Source organism: Trachurus japonicus, chromosome 17, assembly GCF_045865225.1.
Source record: "Trachurus japonicus isolate A0001 chromosome 17, Traja_1.0".
In the NCBI taxonomy this organism is placed as follows: Eukaryota; Metazoa; Chordata; class Actinopteri; order Carangiformes; family Carangidae; genus Trachurus; species Trachurus japonicus.
The window spans coordinates 4,835,157-4,858,130 of NC_140923.1; the positions used below are offsets into that span (position 1 = coordinate 4,835,157).

Sequence of the window (22,974 nt, forward strand, 5' to 3'; positions counted from 1 at the left end):
TAAAATCAAATATAGTCAAAATATAATTACATTACTAATTATTTACACAAAGTATCTATTAAAATATGACCAATTATTAAAGTGTTTGAAATATATAAGTCATTAATTGTCATCTATACCAAATGTTTAAGTTAATTTTAATCTTTTTTTTTTTATTATTACAAATTACACTGACTCTAGCATTTAAATTCCTACCAATTCAATGCTACGTTAGGTAAATTGACCAGTAGCTGTGCATTTACTTTTACTTTGGTGCGCATCCGCCAATACGGTTCCGACATAAACTTTTTTTTGGAAAGTGACGGTATTTAGGAATCTTTACGATCAATTAATTGTGGCGTTTAATAGCGCGATTAATTGTGAAAACAAGTAATCGTGACATCCCTAATGTCGGCAACTACAGAACTAAGTACATACAGTAGTGAACATGGTAAACTACATGACAGTGACTGAGGGAAGTATTTGAATGTGTGTGAGCTCAGCTGCGTTAGAGACAGAGACAGAGACAACGTCCCGTCCCGTCCCGTCAGCGTGCGGCCGTCGTACCGATGGTCTGGATGATGGCGTTCTGGACGATCCGCTCCTCGCTCTCTTTGCCGCGGGCCGAGGAGACGCTGACGCTGGAGTTCCTCCGGGAGCTCTCGCCCAGCTCGAAGTCCACGCTCATCCTCAGGTGTTTGAGCAGCGTGTTGAAGACCTCCAGCACCGTGGGACCTGCACACACACACACACACACACACACACACACACACACACACACACACACACACACACACACACACACACACACACACACACACACACACACACACACACACACACACACACACACACACACACACACACACACACACACACACACACACACACACACACACACACACACACACACACACAGGTCACAGTTAGAGAGTATGAAGAGCTGTTGTGGGCGGGGCTTTGTTGTGACATCACAAAGTGACAGGAAGTCCTGACGGCTGGTTTTAAAGGGATAGTTCACCCAAAATTGAAATTTCACTCATTATCTACTCCCCCTCATGTGGACTAAGGGCTGGGAGAAGTTTCAGAGTCCTCCGTGGCTTCTCTGAGTTACAGCGGGTCTGCCTCCATATAACGTATTATAACGGTTGCAAACGGAGCTCACTTTTATTTTCTTAACAAAAAGACACACCAAAAAACATCCAAATACCTCCATGCAGCTCGTATGTAATGTCCGTCTTGTATTGAAGCCCCGAAATGCGAAATTGTCCCGAAAAAAATTAAATAAGTCTATATTTCAAGCTTGTTTGTAGCGGAAGCTTCTCTTCCTGGTTCGTCAACTTTGGACGAACCAGGAAGAGGAGCTTCCGCTACAAAACAAGCTTGAAATATAGACAATTTCGCATTTCGGGGCATTGAATGTTTTTTGGTGTGTCTTTTTGTTATGAAGACAGTTGGTATCCATTTGCAACCGTCATATGGACATGCACTGCTACGCCGAGACCCCCTGTAACTCAGAGAAGCCAAATTTCAAATTTCAATTTTGGGTGAACTATCCCTTTAAGGCTCAGTTTCTGAATACAGGCTGTGTGCGTTTCTCTGTGGACTGAGGCTTTGATACTTTCACAGTATTAATATTCAAAACTTCACATTTCCACAAAACCTCGGCCTCACGTATCTGTGGAAAAACTGATCCTCACTAATATTTCTAAGTTATGAGAATATGAAAAGTGTCTGAGGGAGTGTTTAAGAGTTTAACGGGAAATCTGATATATTAAAAAAGCAGACGGAGGAAGTCGCAGGTTTTCTTAAAGGATTCATTAGAGACGAACCCTCATTAAACATTTAAACATTTAAACATGAGCTGCAGAGAAACTCAGAGGAGCAGAGCAGGTCGGCTCCACTCGCTCCGACACCCGATATTTAACACAAAAACTTTCACTTTTACTTCGTGTTGTAGTGTAGTCAAGACCCAGACCAAACCAATGTGAGACTAAGTCCAAGACCAACGGCACCAGTCCTCATAATAATCACATGTCTTGGTATTTACATTATTCCTCCTCAGCTACAAAGAAAAGATGATTTGATCTAAAATCTAAACCATATTTAATGTAAATAAAGTTTGGATTGAACAGAAGAACACAGCACAGAACCAGTTGTTCTCAAACTTTTTTACATCAACGGCCCCTAAACTAACACAAATTAGACCACGGACCCCCATTGGACACAATTTTTAATAACGTTACTTTTTTTTAGTCAATGTATGTTCAAATTACCCCACTTTGAGAACCACTGACATAAACCAAAGTGGGAGACATTTGTGGTTAAAGGGATAGTTCAACATTTTGGCAAATTGGCCCATTGCCATAATCCCTATAGTCATAGCAGTAGGTTCGTTACCTTTAATTGTCGGTGCAAGCTATTTTTAGAGAGAGAAGCTATTTTTCTTGGTTTCCCTCATCAAACTCATCAAATACACAATCCAACAACTCCACAACGCTCTGGTGGACAAGTTGTGACCTGCACATTCACCACGCTATGAGATAATAACACAACGTTACCAGACAGAGTTGTTTTAGAGGGAAATTCATGCAAAACCGCTGATGCACGTTGCCTTCAGGGACAGTTTTTCATCAAGCAGTCCCTGCATTTCCCTCTAAAACAACTCTGTCTGGTAACGTTGTGTTATTATCTCATAGCGTGGTGAATGTGCAGGTCACAACTTGTCCACCAGAGCGTTGTGGAGTTGTTGGATTGTGTATTTGATGAGTTTGATGAGGGAAACCAAGAAATCCCATGAGCCTCCGTAGCGTAGCTCTGAGCAGCTCACGGCTCTGCTCCACTGTTCTAAAAATAGCTTGCACCGACAATTAAAGGTAACGAACCTACTGCTATGACTATAGGGATTATGGCAATGGGCCAATTTGCCAAAGTGTTGAACTATCCCTTTAAACACACACAGGTAAGGTTGGAGACTAAGGAAACAACAGAAACTGACAGATGTTTTCATTCATCCTGAAAAATTAAATATTGAATCCACTGACACGGCCGTCTGTTCTACAGGGGAGGAGCTACGCTGACCACAACAACAACAACAACAACAACACGACTGTGTAAGGGTCACTGAAGCTGTCGTCTCATGTGACTGAACTAGTCAACACCACCAGTCTGGATCTACAGCTGATGGGGTCCATACTGTACCGAGCCACAGGTTGGGAGAGTTTTCACCCCCGTAGGTGAACGCGTCGCTTCGTTTGGACTCTTGAATCATCCCTTTGTTTCCCAGGCGGCGGCGGCAAAACACACGTTACAGATATTAAACATGTTGATCTGCTGTTGGAAACATTACTAACTACAGAGCCTTGGCACAAGTATTCATACCCCCTGTCCATTTTATTCTTTGCAGAGCAGCTCCAGTTGAGTTCAGTCAGACTGGATGGATGGAGAGCGTCTGTGAACAGCAGTTTTAAGGTCTGGGCCGTTCTAACACAGATCTGCTTTGATCTAAACCAGTCCATTGTGGCTGCGTGTTTAGGGTGGTCATCAATCATCCAATGCCCTGTATTAAGCTCTTTAAGTTCGAAAGGAGAATTCCGGCCATTTTTGATCCCTAAATCGTTTTCCTGATGGTCACCCAGTGTTGGGGTTTACAAAGATAAACGGTCAAAGATATTTTGGACATTACCACTGCACTGTTCGACCATTTATTTTTGTAAAGAAACCACAACAAGGAAACAGTGTTTGTTTTTGTGGCGGGGAGAGCAGCCGCTCTGCGATCGAATAGTAATGTCTTTCCAGGATGTTTCAGAGTTGGGCTATCTGAGGTGAGTGACTACATGCAAAAACACAAAGTTTATACTGTTTATACTGTACACTATATGAGTTCAGTGGTGTGTCATAAGGATTCCAGTCATGTATGATTGTTTGTTGTTGTTGAAAGAATTGCCCCCATGGGTTAGCGTTGTGGCTATCGCTAGCACCGTCTAGCCATGGTGTAACTCCGGTTTGCCTGTATCAATTTTAGCCGCGTTTTTTGCTCCTCCCAAATGGCCGGAATTCTCCTAAGTTTGTGTGGTTGTAACGTGACAAAATGTGGAAAATTTCAAGGGGTATGAAGACTTTTGCATAACTCATATCTGAATCACTGGAGATAGATGTTATTTTCTCTGACTGACCAACCGATCGGCGGACCGACCGGCACAGCGACTCACCCACGGAGCCTTTGGCGGCGATGGCGACGGTCTCCAGCAGCACCTGGACGATGCCGGCTCTGACCCGCGGCGTGGTCTTGTTGTTAGTGTCCAGGTGGTTGAGGACCTGCTGGATGACGTGGTGGGAGTGTTGAGCCTGTGGACGGGGAGGACGACGGAGCGTTGAAGACCAGAGATCCAACACATCTGGACCCAACACATCTGGACCCAGCTCCAAAAAAAAGCTTTTTGCTTTTGTGTTTTTAGTTTTTACTTCCTCAAAAAGAATGAAAATGATTTGATGAAAGTTAGAAACTGAAGATTATGATATTGCTACATAGCTAACATTAGCATTAGTACTCTCCCTCTTTCCAGAGATAGAAAAAACAACCTTCTTGTTTTTATTCGTGTGTTTCTTTCTCTTCTCTTATTCTACTGAAGTTAGCATGCTAACGAGCTAGCTTCTGTCACGTCATTTTCCGATACCGAGTCACTGTATCATTCTTAACTTATCTCTTCTTTTAACTGCAACCTTAGCTAATAACCCTAATGCTGGTGATGTAGTGAACACATTAACATAAAGTCCAACTATAACTAAGTGACAGAAGCTCATTCCTTCATGAAAACACTTTTTTTTCCCCCTTTTACTGTTATTGGTTCTTTGGGACTGGACACATTTTTTCTAGATGCATCAAAAATGTCCTGCAGCTTCCAGGTCAGTGAACGCAACACGCAACACTGTGCTGAACTGTAACTAAGTGACAGAAGCTAATTTTATTGCTGAGCCCTTCGTCTTGAAACAAGTTGTTTGTTTTTGTGACTTTTGGTCCATTCTAAAAAAAATGTGGGACTGCCCCCTTAAGAAATCAACCATATTTAGCTCATCCGCAGCGTCCCAGTGTCTCTGCAGGACAAACCCGAGGTGCGTTGGTTTTCTCTCACTCAGATCAAAGAGGCAGACAGACACTTCTGGGGTGGATATAGATGCAATGCGATACAATTGATCCGTCAGCTCCTTCAGCGTAGGAATACAGTTGTTTAACGGTTCAGAAAAAGTAGTTCCCAAGCAAAGAGGCTGTCTGATGGCAGATATGTAGAAAATAATCCAAATAAATTATGTTTTATTATCTGGCATGACGGCACATCAAATAACTTGAAGTTAGAAGTGTGGAGAAACTGAACTGAGGCTAATTGGTGTTTTACTGATAATAATTTAAAAGAAATCTGAGCGAATTAGCCTCAAAATCAGACTCAGACTCGGTGTGTAAAAAAATCTCCTCGGTAACAGAGATGGATGTTTCGCCCGTCGTAACTTCACAGAGGCACAAAATGTGTGAATTAGCTGCACTGAATGAGGACGGTCGTTCACTCAGACATTGATCTCCATCAGTCGCCTCAATCGTCCTGGTTTTCTCACAAGTCTGAGTTGGATTTTTTATTTTATTTTATTTTTTTTATCTTCAACCAACTCTGGGATGGAGAATAACAACAGAGCGAACGGCAGCATCACGTCAGCTGCTCCTCCATCTGCTCCGTGGAGGCTTCAGGGGCGACTCGGGGCAAGATGACGGCTCGTCAGGATGACTGACAGGTTGCCGGGGCAACAGAGACTGTATGTGTACACCGTGATGATGACGATGTTAATATTAACAAGTGAAAACAGTCGGAGACGAGTGTGAGACGCACCTGGATGGAGTACATGATGATCCTGAAGCAGGAGACCGCAAATTCATTGGGATCCCACAGGTGATGGTTGTCAAGGTGACTGAGGAGGAAGAAGAGGAGGAAAAGATGTTTAATATCCATACAGTATAAAGGTAGATGTTTGGGTTAAAGCTCCTTCAAAATAAAGGTAGATGTTTGGGTTAAACTCCTTCAAAATAAAGGTAGATGTTTGTATTAAAGCTCCATGAACTACTTGAGCTTTTGAAATCCCTCTGCCCAGCAGCCGTGTCTGAATAATATAGTTCTGGCTGCATTTCCCTCTAAAACAACTCTAACGTTGTGTTATTATCTCATAGCGTGGTGAATGTGCAGGTCACAACTTGTCCACCAGAGCGTTGTGGAGTTGTTGGATTGTGTATTTGATGAGTTTGATGAGCGAAAGCCGGAAATACCATTAGCCTCTGTTGCGTAGCTCTGAGCAGCTCACGGCTCTGCTCCGCCGATCTCAAAACAACTTGCACCGACAATTAAAGGTAACAAACCTACTGCTAAAACTATAGGGATTATAGCAATGGGCCAATTTGCCAAAATGTTGAACTATCCCTTTAAAAATTAAGACGTGAGTTGGCAAATAAAAGGAGGAGAAGAATCTTATTTATTGTTATGAACCCCGTCCAGACTGAGTGATGTTGCTCCGTCTGGAGAGTTTAACCTCCGTTTGTCCCACAGAGCTGCTGTCTGTGTGTTTTTATGACCCTGCACTGTGAAATATTCAGCAGCTTTTATTGGAAAATAAAATGATGAGCTGAATAAAACATGAGGTTTGAGTGATGCTGAGTGAAAAGTCTCCTCCACCACCTCAGAAGGAAAAGGTCCTAACAGGATTATTTCCTGTCAGTGAGCAGCTGTGGTTGCACTGTCTGACCTGCAGGGGGCGCATGACACCGAAAAAAAACCCAGTACATTTAAACATAAATCTGCAATCACAACATGAAAGACAAGTCAACAAAATCTTACATTAAATCTGTACCATGAGATTGTCATCCACATCAAAGAACATGTGTAAGATAACTTCGATGTACAGCAGTTATAAAATAAAATAAAATAAAAAGAATAAAATAAGAGGGTAAAACAAATGAAAATGACAACAAGAGACCCTATTACCCTTCATAAGACCCTTTGTATGTGTATGTGCATGTGTATGTGTGCATATATGTTATTTTACAGATATGAAATTCCAAGATATTTTTGGAATTTCTATGAGGTGTCCAGAACAACATACTAAAAGTCCTAAGAAATCCTAGTTGGGGAAATATGTTTAATTCTCATCAATCCAAGATTGATTTACTCTATATAAAGTCTATGGTGCCGATAAGGCCAGAAAACAATACACACCAATGGGGCTATTTTTTTTTTTCCTTTACTCCTATCACAATTAAACTTTACACAATGAAAGTATTTATGAAATGTAACATTTTTTGTATTACAAGTTTCTTTGAAAATGAATTTGAATATGCAAATTAGCCATACACTAATGGAATATGCCCAAAATACACCTGAATAGGCTTTTTTTTCTCCTTTACTCCTACCACAATGAAACTTTACACAATGAAAGTATCCATGAAAAGTAACATTTTTTGTATTACATGTTTCTTTGAAAATGAATTTGAATATGCAAATGAGCTCAACACTAATTGACTTATGGTCAAGAAGCCATAAAGCCGCAAGCAGCAAAAACAGATCATAGAAATGACGTATGGTGAAAAAAATTCTGTTACAATTAGTCTGTCGTAAAACACTATTTTGCCTGGACTATAAGATGTGAATCAACGTCACTTCCTTCACTGTGACGCTGCAGCACAGAAATCTATGAAAAGTCAAACTAGACAAACTAGATTGTGTTAAATATGTTGAGTCTGTGACGGTGTGAACTCTCCCTGTGTGTTATAGAAGAGAGCGACAGTGATTCACACACGCACACACACACACACACACACACGCACGCACGCACGCACGCACGCACGCACACACACTCTCACACAGACAGAGACACTTTAATAACCTCTGAACAGACGGATGGATGGAGAGAACAGAGAGATTGAGAGACGTGAGGAGACGGAGGAGACGAAGCTGCGATAAAACAAATGACTCCGACATCGTGTCATCGCACACACACATACACACACACACACACACACACACACACACACACGAACATGTCTGAGGTCTGGAAACTTTGGAGGAATCTGAGATCTTCATAGTTTTAGAAAATGTAAGTTTCTAAGATGAGTATGAAGAACAGACTAATGGGAGAGAGATTGGTTGATCGATACCAACATTTTGGTATCGGCACCAAAATGTATTTCGATACTTTTCCAAATAAAAGGGGAAGAAACTATATTTGTTATTATTAGTTATGTAGCCAACACAATGTAGATAGTAGAAACCCTGAAATAATGATGTAACATTAGAGACAGAGTTGTTTTAGAGGTAAATGCAGCCGGAACTACATTCCAGACACGGCTGCTGGGCGGAGGGATTTCAGAAGAGAAAGTAGTTCTGAGTATTTGCTTCATGTTTCGTAATGTTACATAACTATACATTATTATTATTATCTCATAGCGTGGTGAATGTGCAGGTCACAACTTGTCCACCAGAGCGTTGTGGAGTTGTTGGATTGTGTATTTGATGAGTTTGATCAGGCACTTTACTCCATGCACTTTCAAACCAGCACTTTATGACACTTATTGTCGATTAAATGCATTTTAATATTGTACTACTCCTTGCTCCTTCTGACTGAAGCTACTACTGTGTGATATATTGTATGTGTAGCATGTTGTGCTTTGTTTTGTTCTTGTCTAATGTTGTTTTAGTGTGAACCGGAGAGAGAGGGACTGCGGATGGAAATTAACTTTAGAGCTAAATCTGGCATATTTACATTTTGTATGTTCATAAATATGCAGAGACCCGTTACAAATAAACAAACAAACAAATAAATAAACAAATAAATAAATGAGGGACAGGGGACCTGTACCGTTCACCTCCATTGTGTTCACTGAGCAGCTCACGTCTCTGCCCCGCCGATCTCAAAACAACGTGCACCGATAATTAAAGGTGATGAACCTACTGCTATGACTATATGGATTATTATGGTGAGAGGAGGATCTGACTAAATGTTGAACTGTCCCTTTAAGTGTGAGGAGGAAAGAAGTTGAACCCTTTCACATCTGTGGACGTATCTTTCAGGTTTTGTTGTTGTGTTGTGAATCTCGGCAGCTGGAGACGTGAGCTGCTGAGCTGAGGTCACAGACGAGCTAACGAGGAGGAGGAGAGAGCCAGAGGTCAGAGGTCAGAGGTCAAGGTCGACGACGGAGACGAGAAGCAACAACATCAACATGAAGAGAGAGGAGAGGGAGGTTAAACCGCTGGGCTCCTGAAGAGGCTCTACAGACGTCAAGCAGCTGCAGTAATGTGATGTAATTAACAGTTAGCGGCTCCTTCACTGATTGAATCTGTTACTTCCTGCTGCTACGGCTCAGAGCCCCTCGACCAATCAGACGACAGCACAGCTCAACCAAACATAAAAGCCAGAGAGCTTCTTCCTGGGTTAGTCAGGAAGCTCTCAGGACTCAGGAGGATCGATGAGCAGCAGACGACGATGACAGAAGTCTGAGTTAGCAACAATTAACAAATGTTTTCTTTGACTCCGTCTCCATGGTTTCAGGTGTTTATCACCAAGACGACGACCGTGAAGCCGAACGGTTTCAAGACTTTTGTTCTGTAGTTGTTATAGATTTTGTTGGTACGATTATTGTCAGAGAAATAATCGCTGTATTATGATTATCATAATTAATTAATGCATGTACTATCTTATTGTATTAAAATCAAATATAGTCGAAATATAATCACATTACTAATTAACACACAAAACATTTGAAGTATCTATTAATATAGGACCAATTATTGATCCCTCAGGGCAAATGTTTGAAATATTCAAGCCATTAATTATCATCTACAACAAATGTTTAAAGGTGCGTTCACACCTACAGCAGAGCGACGACGAAGGAGCGATACGAGCGACAGCCACCTTAACTTTATTTACATCGTTTTCTTTTTGTTTTGTTTTAAAGTTATAGTGCGTAACTTCTACGTGTCTGTAAATATCCGTTTCACCCAAGCCGCTACAAGAGGAGATGATACAACGTTCATACAACGCTGTTGGGCTCCTCTAACGCCTCGTGGTATTTTTGGAAATAACGCTTTTACTGGGTTTTACCTGACAAGGAGAAGGGAGGGGGGAGGAGAGCGCTGCTAGAAGCAACATGGCGGAGAACCTGAAGAAGCGACCAAGAGGTTCAGAAGTGGATCCTACTAAAAAGAAAAAGCCTTCCCGTTCGTCAGAAGGTCTGTTGGCGAAGAAAGAAAGAGACAAACGGTAGTGGTGGGGAGGGGAGGGGCGGGTAACACCGGGCCATACGCCATATTGAGGTGCCGGCCGTATCGTTGTAATAACGCAGAAATCCTCTAGGGGGCGATAGAAGTTACGCACTATACCTTTAAAGGGACAACGAGGAGTTTTGGAAAAGCAAAGTGTTTTCACTACATTTATGAGCCTCCGCACCGTGAAATCCTTTGACCGGCGCAAGACAGACTCATGTTTTCATTCATCAAGAATTAAAGTCAGAGGTTGGAAGACGATCACATACCGTCGTAGTTCCCACCATAAACGGAGATTCGGTGGCGTTATTCTCATGACTCGCCACGAAACCGAAAGTAAGGAAACGCTGGTCGGCTCGCCCAGCATTTCCACCACCACTAATAATAACAAAATAACCATAGAGACAAAACCATAGATTTATAGAAAATGGGCCCATTAACAAGTGGTAACGTAGATTCATCCACATTAACGTGAGACTTTTTTATAACCAAATAGAAACTCCTCGATGTCCCTTTAAATTACAAATGAAATGTCAACATTTAACTTCCTACCAGTTCAGTGTTACTGTACGTTAGGTAAACTGACATTAACGTTGTTTTGGTTGCGCTGATCTGCCGACCTTTTTTGGACAGAGACGGTATTTAGGAACCTTTATGATGAATTAATTATAATGTTTAACACCACGATTACTAATGAAAACAAGTAACTGTGACATCTCTGTTCTGTAGAGAGGGTTAGACCTGCTGGAGTGAAGCTGCTGCTGTGAATGTTGTGGTAATAAGGCAACAAATGTGTCTCTATTTAGTAAACAGAGATGAAGAAAAGCAAAAGAGAAACTCACTAATAACTGTTTTGTTATTTTTGTTTTTAACTGTTGGCTGAATATGGTCTGTATCACACTGGAGCTGCTCATTTAAATGTCCAGAGGAGATTTTCCTGCTGAAGCCGAGTGGAAACACACTCTCGTTCACTGCCACTATGTAATTGTCCAATTTATGCGGAGCGGCGCGTCAGCCAATAGGAGCAGAGATCAGGACGCTCTGGTCCCAGGAGGAGAGAGAGAGCGCGCGGCGCCGTCACCGGGTGGCGATAGAGCGCCGCGTTGACACGGCGACCGCGTTCACACGGCGACCGCAGCCTGATAAGAGCTCATTCAATTTCCTCTGTGAGCTGAGAGTCTGGTGAAGAGGAGAGAGAGAGAGAGTGTGTGTGTGTGTGTGTGTATGTGTGTGTGTGAGAGAGAAAATGTGTGTGTGTGTCTGTCTGCCAGAGTGTTTATACGTGTGTGTGTGTGTGTGTGTGGCGACAGGTTTATTTACTGCCTGACTCCGCTGTCTGTGTCATGACTCCACCTGTAATAAAACAGGTTATGAATCTGAGCCCAGCTGCACTGAACACACACACACACACACACACACACACACACACACACACACACACACAGTGCAGGTGTGACTCTCTGTATGTAAATGAGGCTGAGCAGAAAAGTACCAACTGATCTGAGTTCAGATCTAATGACACACAGGTTTGAAGTGTTTGTGTGTGTGTGTTTGTGTGTGTGTGTGTGTGTGTGTGTGTGTGTGTGTGTGTGTGTGTGTGTGTGTGCTTCAGCAGGACGACACACAGCTGAGTCATGAGTGACGACACCAAACATCAAAGTGGCTCCACTAATGAGGTTTTACACGGTTCATTAACGTTCACCTACCTCTCCTCAGACACTTCCCTTCCTCTAATATATCATATGTAATACATCATATATCAGATAAATTAAAGGTCCAGTCTGTAATAATTAACAAGGTTTATTGTTCAAATCTGAATCTACTACCCATGAATATATTTGTATAAGTGTATAATCGCTATAGAATAAGATGTGTTTGGTTTTCGTAGCCTTATAATTCTTCTTTTGTATCTACATATAACAGGGTCTGGCTTTAGAGAGCGACGCCATCTTGCGCCGCCATGTTTGTACGGCGGTGGAGGCTCCTGGTGCTGATGATGTCACTGCTTCAGTCTGACAGACCTGTTATCATCACCGAACACTGATCCACACTGCAAAAACTCAAAATCTTTCCAAGAATATTTGTCTTATTTCTTGTCAAAATGTCTCAATTTTAGTCTAAACTAATCTCTTTCCACTTAAAATAAGACCCATCACCTAAAAATTAACTTGTTTTTAGATCATTTTCACTTGTTTCAAACTAATTTTCAATTGAAATAAGTAGAAAAATCTGCCAGTGAAAGCAAGTTTTTGTGCTTGTAATAAGAAAGAAAAACTTGATCCACTGTCAGATTTTTCTACTTATTTAAAGGGGAAAATTTGCTTGAAAAAAGTAAAAAGTGACTGAAAACAAGCTACTTTTTTAAATGTGATGAGTCTTTTTTTAAGTATAATGAGATTTATTTTGACTAGAAACGACATTTTGACTAGAAATAAGGCAAATATTCTTGGTAAGATATTGAATTTTTGCAGTGCATCCTCCGTCCCATTCAGGCTTTTCAACAGTTGTACTTTATTTTCTCCCGATTGTTTCTATGTTTCTTCCTCTCTCAGCCTCAGAAGTCTGGTTTAAAGATGTTCAGTCTGTGGCTCTTTAACTCATCTATGAAATATTCTCCTACCTGCTTTGATGTTATGACAAAATGCATCAACAAACAAAATAGAAAAAAGTCAAACTGAGCATTTGACTTTTTTCTTTTCTTATTTTCCACGTGTTTTCCATGACTGGAAAGTTGGTCTCTGTCCGTGGTGCTGAAGTCTCAGATTCAGACTTAAAACACGTCTAAGAGTCAAACGCTGCTTGATGAGACTCCACCAGGTTATCAGCTGTGACGCTTCCTCCTCTTCTTCTTCTTCTTCTTCTTGTTTCTCACTTTAAAGGGATGGTTCACCCAAAATTCAAATTTCACTCATTATCTACTCGTCACCCTCGTGTGGACTAAGGGCTGGGAGAAGTTTCAGAGTCCTCCGTGGCTCCTCTGAGTTACAGGGGGTCTCGGCGTAGCAGTGCATGTCCATATGATGGTTGCAAATGGATACCAACTGTCTTGGTAACAAAAAGACACACCAAAAAACATCCAAATACCTCCATGCTGCTCGTATGTAATGTCCGTCTTGTATTGAAGCCCCGAAATGAGAAATTGTTCCGAAAAAAATTAAATAAGTCTATATTTTAAGCTTGTTTGTAGCGGAAGCTCCTCTTCCCGGTTCGTCAAATTTAATTTTTTTTGGAACAATTTCGCATTTCAGGGCTTCAATACAAGACAGACATTACATACGAGCAGCATGGAGGTATTTGGATGTTTTTTGGTGGGTCTTTTTGTTACGAAGACAGTTGGTATCCATTTGCAACAGTTATATGGACATGCACTGCTACGCCGAGACCCCCTGTGCAATTTGAATTTTGGCTGAGAAGCATCGTCTCACACCTTATGGTATCCAACGGAAACCAAGGCCGAGCAGAGACACAACCCAAACGCTACAATCAATGAATCCAGTCTGTCGTTGTCGTACTCACACTAGAACGGGTCTGACGGCGTTGTTCATGTTGCCGTAGGCGGCGCGGCCCAGCAGCTCTCTGAAGCAGCTCTCCGCCAGCGCCGCAGGGTTCTCCTCGCCGTCCTGACCCGCCCCCGACGGCGTGCTGGGATGCCCCGCCCTGACGGAGAGACAGAGAGAGAGAGTTAGAGTTTAAACCAATCATTTATTCACATAGGATGAATCCACCTTCACAACACAACCAAGCACAAAAAAACTAAACTAAAAGAACAAAACAACTAATTAAATTAACACGTCAACAAAAGTAATTTCCAGTTCATTTAGTTTATTCAGTAAACTGGTTATTAAAGGGATAGTTCAACATTTTGTCAAATTGGCCCATTGCCATAATCCCTATAGTCATAGCAGTAGGTTCGTTACCTTTAATTGTCGGTGCAAGATATTTTTAGAACGGCGGAGCAGAGCCGTGAGCTGCTCAGAGCTACGCTACGGAGGCTCATGGGATTTCTTGGTTTCCCTCTCATCAAACTCATCAAATACACAATCCAACAACTCCACAACGCTCTGGTGGACAAGTTGTGAGCTGCACATTCACCACGCTATGAGATAATAACACAACGTTACCACACAGAGTTGTTTTAGAGGGAAATACAGAGACTGTTGATGAAAAACTGTCCCTGAAGGCAACGCGCATCAGCGGTTTTGCATGAATTTCCCTCTACAACAACTCTGTGTGGTAACGTTGTGTTATTATCTCATAGCGTGGTGAATGTGCAGCTCACAACTTGTCCACCAGAGCGTTGTGGAGTTGTTGGATTGTGTATTTGATGAGTTTGATGAGGGAAACCAAGAAATCCCATGAGCCTCCGTAGCGTAGCTCTGAGCAGCTCGTGGCTCTGCTCCGCTGTTCTAAAAATAGCTTGCACCGACAATTAAAGGTAACGAACCTACTGCTATGACTAAAGGGATTATGGCAATGGGCCAATTTGACAAAATGTTGAACTATCCCTTTAAAGGACAGAAATAAAGTGCAAAGTGCTCGGTCAGAGCTGAGCCGGATCAACATCCACAAGTTAAACTGACTGGAAACAAAGTGGTGAAAGTGTGAAGAAGCTCGATGAGTCCAATAATCAATTCTTCATATGACACTAAAAAGGTGAAAGAGAGAGAGAGAGACAGAGAGAGAGAGAGAGAGAGAGAGAGAGAGAGAAGAAAAGAAAAGAAAAGAAGAGAAAAACCTTCAGGACATGAGAGAGATGAATTGGGAGCGAGAGAGAGAAAGAAAGTTAGAAGAATGGAGGACGAGCTGAAAAGAAATCAATCAGACGCTGGAAAAAGGAAAAAATCTAATGAAAGAGCATCGACCTGCCTCATTCACATCTGTGTGTGTGTGTGTGTGTGTGTGTGTGTGTGTGTGTGTGTGTCTGTGTGTGTGAGTGTGTGTGTGTGTGTGTGTGTGTGTGTGTGTGTGTGTGTGTGTGTCTGTGTGTGTGTGTGTGTGTGTGTGTGTGTGTGTGTAGATGTGTATGTGTGCTGTAGTTTCTAATGCAATGAGATGGAAACTCTTTAAATCATCACGTTAGAGAATAAAATCCATCAGCTTCATTGATCGATGAGTAAAACTGTCACTGACTGAAGATCAAACACTTCTTCTTCTTCCTCTTCCTCCTCCTCCATCATCATCATCATCATCATCATCATCATCATCATCATCATCATCATCATACCCTGAGGTGCAAAACACAACAGCAAATCAGAAAACACAACGACAAATTTGCCGTTGTGTTTTCTCTTTTGTGTTGTGTTTTATGTCGAGCCATTTTAACATTTAAAAGCCAGACTGGATGTGTGTTGCAGATATCTGTAATTCAGTTTTACCGAGTCAAAAAGAATATTTCAGATATCTGCAACTAAATTCTTCCTAGGACAAATGACGTCACTTTAACCATTCATGTGTATGGGGTTTGTCATTACAGATATCTACAATACAGTTGCAGATATCTATGTTAGCTATGTGAATTACAGATATCTGTAACTGAATTACGACTAGTACTAATTCCAGTTTGAGATATCTACAATTTGATTCTGACTAGTCATAATTCCAGTTCAAGAAATCTTTAATTCACCTCAATTACAGATATCTACATGTCCCTTTTCAGATATCTGAAATTAAGTTTTGACTAGTCAAAATGACGTTGTAGATATCTCAAACTGGAATTAGGAATAGTCGTAATTCAGTTCCTAAATGTAGGTAGGAATGATTTGACAAATGTTAAATGTCTATTTTTTTGCTTGGTATTTGCTGAGTATGTACATGTAGGTGTGTGTATATATGTGTGTAGATCGCATGTATGCTTGTTTGTTTATGTAAAGGTACTGTATATACATATATTTACATGTATGGTGTAAAGGTTATAGGGCATCTATAAGCTTGTAGCTCCAGCCCTGACCCTTTCCATCAGCCATGCAGCCCTGCTTTTAGAGGGATGTGTAACTCAAACTCAAACTCAGTTACAGATATCCGTAATTCACATAGTGGATATCTGCAACTGAATTGTAGATATCTGTAATGACTAGTGTTGGGCGATTTTGACATTCTCAGATCGTCCCAATCGCCCTCCCTGGAGATCGCCGATAGACCTATCTATCGCCGGGGTCCGGGGGGGGGGGGGGCGGGGGGGGGGGTTGGCGGCAGCGGCGGCCGTTCCACGTGTTCGTTCGACCGACCGGGGGGGGGGGGGGGGGGGGGGGGGGGGGGGGGCGGGCGGAGTGGCCACCCTGTTTACCACAGAGATGTTGTGTGCGGTCATATGACTACCTGGCTCCGTCTGATTGGACGTCGCCAGTGGCTGCATTTGATTGGTGAAACACTGTCATTTGACAGAGTATAGTTGGAAGCAGCAAGCCAAGCGGCTTCATTAAAACAAAACAAACAGATTGCGCATTAGATCAATAAAAAAGTAGCGAGTATGTGTGTGTGTAAAATCGGCAAGAAAACAAAACATCGCCGATCGTCCTTCCAATCGCCGATAGACGATTGGATCGCCAATCGGCACAACCCTAGTAATGACAAACCCCATACACAAAATCCAACTATTCAAAATGTAGTTACGACAAGTCAGAAAGACGTTGTTGATATCTACAATGTTAAAGCAGAAGTAAGCAATATTTTTGTGTTAATATAAGTCTTAAATAGTTATATCTTCCGACAGCAATCACTTACATAGAGTGTTTGGTCTGAAACACGGGTCTGTCAGTCACTCTGCTCTGCTCTGAGCCGAGGAGAAAACTTTTCTTGTATCCTACAAGTTTTATCCAATGAGGAGAGAGAACGGCATGCAGGGCTGTGTGTGCAGCCAAGGGATGCGCGTGAATGTGGTGACGTAGCGACGAGGACCAATAGATCCATGACGAGGGCGGGGGCTGCTAACTCCATCGGCTGACAAGAAGTTATGGTGCGTTCAAGGCAACTCGTAACTCGTGTTTTTCCGACCTGTGAAGTCATACCAGTTCGATCTGGTACGAGTTCACGGGTCAGAAGTTACGAGTGGCCGTTATAGTGACTTTCACAGGTAAAACAGGTCGGAAAAACACGACTGGGTTGCCTGGAACGCTACAAAGTCATAAGTTGTGACTTGAAGCTGTAATTTACGGTTTCAAAAGCCTGCCTGGAACGCAGCATTAGCCAAAACGACCGGATCGCTTACTTCTGCTTTAATTCCGGATAGTCAAACTTAGCTTTTAAATGTTAAATCCGCTTGCAATAGTGTTTTCTCTTTTGTTGTTGTGTTTTCTGATTTGCTGTTGTGATTTGCACCTCAGGGCAATTGATTAATTAATTGATCGTCATTATGAGCCGATCAGACGCCGATCGATCAGGAGACCGATCGTCTTATTGATCAGAGGAACTCAGACCTGTGATGTCAGCGAAGCAGGAAATTAGAAACACAAACAGACACCGACGTCGGTCAAAGTCGTTTTCAAGGTAGCTGCCTTCACACTCAGCACCGTGTGTGTGTGTGTGTGTTCTTCTCTGCACGCCGCCCACGTCCGCCCTCCAAGAAGCAATTAACAGAATCAAACGCCCTTGACCGCGGCGGCCAACGACTAAACACGCTGCTGCCGCCACCACCGCTGCTCGACGCCGCTGCTCGCCGCCGCCGCCACGGGAAAAGTGACCAGAGCTGGAGTGTTTGGAAACATCATGATCTGAAACAGATTGAGTTTGTGTTTGTTCCCTGAGACGACGCTGAGGCACACGGAGCGCGACTCCGACGCTGACGGACATTTATCCTGACAGGACGCTGCTGGACTGCAGCGATGATGATGATGATGCTGCTGCTGAAGAAGAAGCAGGAAACCACGGCAACTGCAGGATGTTTCTAATCAAAGATAAATCAGCTTCCAGCCTCTTGATGAACTTCCTGTCTGCTTCAGTCTCAGCTGTGAAAGGCTAATCAATAATCAATAATCAACGTATGTGGGTCTTTATCTCTGAAACATCCGCCCACGTTTTGCTGTTTGACTAATAAACTGAATGTAATTTAAATTCTAACAACAGACGGACGCCTTCATTTAAACTCCTGTTGCTGCAGCTTTACAATATTCAGTACATGAAATTAAACTGCTGCAACATCCAGACTTCAGACGAGGCCGCGTGGCTCTGAATTAATTGTTTGCTAATTTGTTTCCCTGACGGGCAAAAAGAAATGAATGTTACTATAAGAGTCTGTGGCCTAAAAGTGACTTTGAATGAGGCGCTGCAGAAAACTGAACAACAGTGATGTGATGTCGCTACGAGACGGAAAGTAAAACTAAATGTTGGAGGAAAGTTTTGAACTTGTTTTGGCGAAGTGACTGAAATTCTTCAGACAGAGTTGTTTTAGAGGGAAATGCAGAGACTGCTTGATGAAAAACTGTCCCTGAAGGCAACGCGCATCAGCGGTTTTGCATGAATTTCCCTCTAAAATAGACCTGGGCATTTTACGGCCCGCGGGCCGGACCCGGCCCGTGGACCATCTCAATCCGGCCCGCGACGTGCACAAAGAAAAAAGAAAAAAAAGAAAAGAAAAGATGCGTTTATTGATGCGCGTTAATCAGCTGTTTGAAACAGTGACGGCCCCGCGGAGCAGTAGCCTACTGCCTAACCATCGCAGACAGAAACCTCCTCCAGGTAGAAGATCTCCTGCAGGACAGGCTGCTCAGTCTCTTTCTCTGTCGGACACCGGAGGTCCGGCGGAGGAGAGAGAGGAGCCGCTCTGGTGCAGGTTTTCTCCACAGCGGAGTTTCTGATCACCTCGACCTGTCAGAGGGAGACCGGGGACCGAGCCGGTGTTTCACAACCCTCCGTCAGCCGAATCACGTCATAACTGCTGACGGTTACTAAGCGCCATCACAACATAACTTCCCAAACACTGAAATTTAACAAACTGTGATTAAAAGAGCATTTTATGAGATCGCTGGCGATCTCATTCTGACGTGATCCGTGCAACCGTGACTGATTGTAGCCACGTGCGTCTGAAGCCTCCATCCACCAATGGTAACGCTTGTAATCAAATCAGTTATTTTTCACAGTTTGAATCATTTTCATGTTGGTGCTGTTAGTTACAGTAAAGCAGCAGCAAAGGAGTTGTGTGTTTCTTCATAAATAAAACATATTAGCCTAATATTTTCTTCATTAAGTGATGTAGGTCTGTTAAAGTTTGGGTTGTTTACAGAAATAGAACAGTCTCACTGAATCAGAACTGAAAAGGATTTGAGTTGATAAGGTGTCTGTGAATATTATTCATTGATGCAGTCATTTAGGCTACTTAATGCTCAGTAAGTTTTGATGATAGTAAAACAATCTGCCTTGAGTCCATATTTATATCATAATACAGTATGTGTCTTCAGTGATCTGTGCTGGATATAGGTTGAAAATGCAGTTATATCGATTGTGGTCTGTCAAATAGCCTGTTGTAAAACAATATGTCCACCAAATATATGTAGTTTAATATAATTCAGCAATAAATATCAAATGTTTCAATTCCATTGTGTGGCCCTTCGCTCACTTTATCGGAGTCAGTGTGGCCCTCTGGAAAAAATAATTGCCCAGCCCTGCTCTAAAACAACTCTGTGTGGTAACGTTGTGTTATTATCTCATAGCGTGGTGAATGTGCAGCTCACAACTTGTCCACCAGAGCGTTGTGGAGTTGTTGGATTGTGTATTTGATGAGTTTGATGAGGGAAACCAAGAAATCCCATGAGCCTCCGTAGCGTAGCTCTGAGCAGCTCACAGCTCTGCTCCGCCGTTCTAAAAATAGCTTGCACCAACAATTAAAGGTAACGAACCTACTGCTATGACTATAGGGATTATGGCAATGGGCCAATTTGCCAAAATGTTAAACTATCCCTTTAAACTAATTTCTGGGTCTAAATTTGAGTTTTAAACGTGGAAATTCTCTCTTTTGTGATGCAACCCAATGTCAAGTGGTGTAAAAATCTGATTTTATACAGGAAAATAAATCTGGACTCACATGGACGTGGAATAAATGTACTTTGCTTTTTGCAATGCAACACTACAGTATGTTTCTTAATAAATTGTACATAATTTGTCACATTATTTAGAAGAAGAGCTTTTTGGTTTTAGGACATATCCTGCTCAGTGTCACTAAAATGCATTAAAATTCAAACATAGAAACACAGCAAAAAAAAATCTATTTAAATTGAATGTTTTCAGAATAAAGTATATTTTATACATACTACACACTAAAATCCAGTGTAGGTGGATCAAATACTAATTTTGTGGTTACACTATATGACATTTCCAGAGCATTTAGTTTGACCATTGTTAAAAAGGTTCAAATGTCATAAAACCAATGTACATTTTAACAAATCTGATTCTTTTAAAACAATTTATTTAGATATTTCTGAACTGTTCATCTTGTCAACCCTTATTTGTATTATTTTGGTGTGAACTCACAGTGGACGTCCAGAGACAGTCATTTTCATGTTGTGCATTTACAAAAATAGTTGCATCTTTGTTTTGGTGTTATTAATTTAACCACGGCGGTTAGGGTAAAAGCCCTGAAAGACAATTTATCATCATTATTGTCATTATTTTTCAGCCTCTTGTGGTCAAACTGACAACTACAACAACAAACCCTACTATACTATCCTCTCTGGGCTTCTGTAGTTTTTCATTCTGCTGTGATTACATGGAGCCATATGTGTGTGTGTGTGATTACTGATGTGTGATTATGGGATGGCTGCTGCCTGATTACAGGTGACAATCACAGTGATGATGACGGTTCAGTCTGGACTCGTTCCTCCCACTCATTTCTCTCCAGGACATTTTCAATGATCTCCATCTGCAGCGACAGCGACACCGACAGCGACACTCGCTCATCAGTGGATCATCGCTGGCGTCCGGTTCAATTTACTGTAGCAGCTCCTTTTAGCCTGATACTGATGAACGAAGCCGCCTCTTTGTTTGTTAACGGCTGGTTCCAGGTCAGTCGTGACCGTATGAGGACTACACAACGTCTTAGCTAACCCTCAGCTCCTCTGTTGCTCACCATGAGGTTTCTCACAGTTTGAGTTTTTCCTCAGTGGATGTGAGCTAGGGTCGGAGGCTCAGAGGATGTTGTAATGACGCTGTGTAAAGCTTCGACTCAACCTTTTGTAAAAACGGCCTATACAAATGAAGCTGCCTTGCTTTAACTGTCCTGAAGTGAAGCCGAGTAGATAACTCATGTTAGCCTGTTAGCTTGGTCAGTAGTGTTCACTGTATCTTATACAATTTACAGCATGGTTACTATGAGACGTTACTTTTTTTTAAAGGGGACATATTATGGAAATATCACTTTTTGAAGACTCTTTAACATATATTTGGGTGTTTGATTTGTCTTCCGGCCCCCAATATTTGTGAATTGGCAAATAAAATCTGTAATTTTCAGGCTCATGAGGTTGAAATCCATGTGGTTTTATGAGCTGTTCCCTCAGTTGTCTTCCAATGATGTCATTAGTTTTTGAATTTGCATAATCCCACCCCTACCTGGTTACAGTAGAAAGGGGCGGGGCAAGCAGTGGTTCATTTGCATTTAAAGGGACAGGCACTGAAACCAGTTGTTCTGAACAGGGCTGTTTAGAGAGGATGAAAAGAGCTGTGATGTTTGATCTTTGGGGGATTTTGACCTAAGCATGTCACGGACATGTCTTTAAGACACCTGGGAACTATTTTAATTTGTGGAAAAGGGACAGAATATGTCTCCTTTAAATCTTATTTTCATTTATCTGTCATCCTATTGTCGTTTGTTTCGCACAGATTCAGACGTTTTCATTCTTCATCGCGCCAACAAAGCTCTGACTGACACTTCCTGTGTCTCAGAAAGGAAACTTTATGCTGTTGTCCAATCAGCGGAGATGACACCTGCAACATGTGACCATGTTTATGAGCAAAAAAGGCCAAGATGAGATGGCAACCGTTGGGGGCGAAGCACGTAAAATTAAAAAGAGAGAGGAATTCATAGTTATTAATTCTCATCGCTCTCAGTGATTGTTACGGGTGATTTGAATATTTAACGACCTGTCCTTCCTGTTTAACCTCTTCCTGCCCCCCTCCCCCTCCCCCTCCCCCTCCCCCACCCCCTCCTCTTCCATCAAAGACCAGACTTCCCGCCTCAGATCTGACTGAAGCTTCTTGCTCATTAAGTAGCGGGAGGAGGACCATTAGATAACGAGTGTGATGGTTGCCGTTAATGCCGAGCCCTCCCCCTGAGGTGAGGAAGGAACATATGCAGCGTAATTACATACGCTTCATGTGGAAGCTGAATTTCCATTTAAATCGGAGAAGATCCACGGAGGTGATAGGACGGTCGGAGAGCGGAAGAGAAGAAGCGAGGGGTTAAAGTGAAAGATTGAGCGGTTGTAATAAAGAAAGAGTTGAGGGCCGCGAGGTAATCAGATTCCAGGTCCAGGTTTAGAGACCGAGGTCAGAGACCACAACCAGAGGAAACCGATGGTCCAACGAGGCCTGTTTCATCTCCACGGCTGTTAGTCGCTCAGATCTTAAAGGGATAGTTCAACATTATGGCAAATTCTCCTCTCCCTATAGTCAAGCAGTAGGTTTGTTACCTTTAATTATCGGTGCATGTTGTTTTGAGATCAGCTAACACACCAAACCCTCATCAAACTCATCAAATACACAATCCAACAACTCCACAACG

At 42.2% G+C, this 22,974-nt stretch overlaps 1 protein-coding gene across 4 annotated transcripts in view; it reads right to left on the minus strand.

Moving 5' to 3' along the window:
• The window catches only part of efr3a (EFR3 homolog A (S. cerevisiae)), a 139,597-nt gene that overhangs the window by 16,012 nt on the left and 100,611 nt on the right, over positions 1-22,974 (minus strand). For 2 of the 4 annotated variants that reach the window (XM_085805388.1, XM_085805387.1), the window contains exons 7-11: positions 13,788-13,928; positions 5,856-5,934; positions 4,191-4,326; positions 3,181-3,252; positions 547-714 (exon numbers count right to left, since the gene is read on the minus strand). In XM_085805388.1, the coding sequence (XP_085661514.1) occupies positions 547-714; positions 3,181-3,252; positions 4,191-4,326; positions 5,856-5,934; positions 13,788-13,928 (596 nt within the window). The remainder of the gene's footprint in view (positions 1-546; positions 715-3,180; positions 3,253-4,190; positions 4,327-5,855; positions 5,935-13,787; positions 13,929-22,974) is intronic. The other 2 variants (XM_085805390.1, XM_085805389.1) reach the window with 1 other exon arrangement.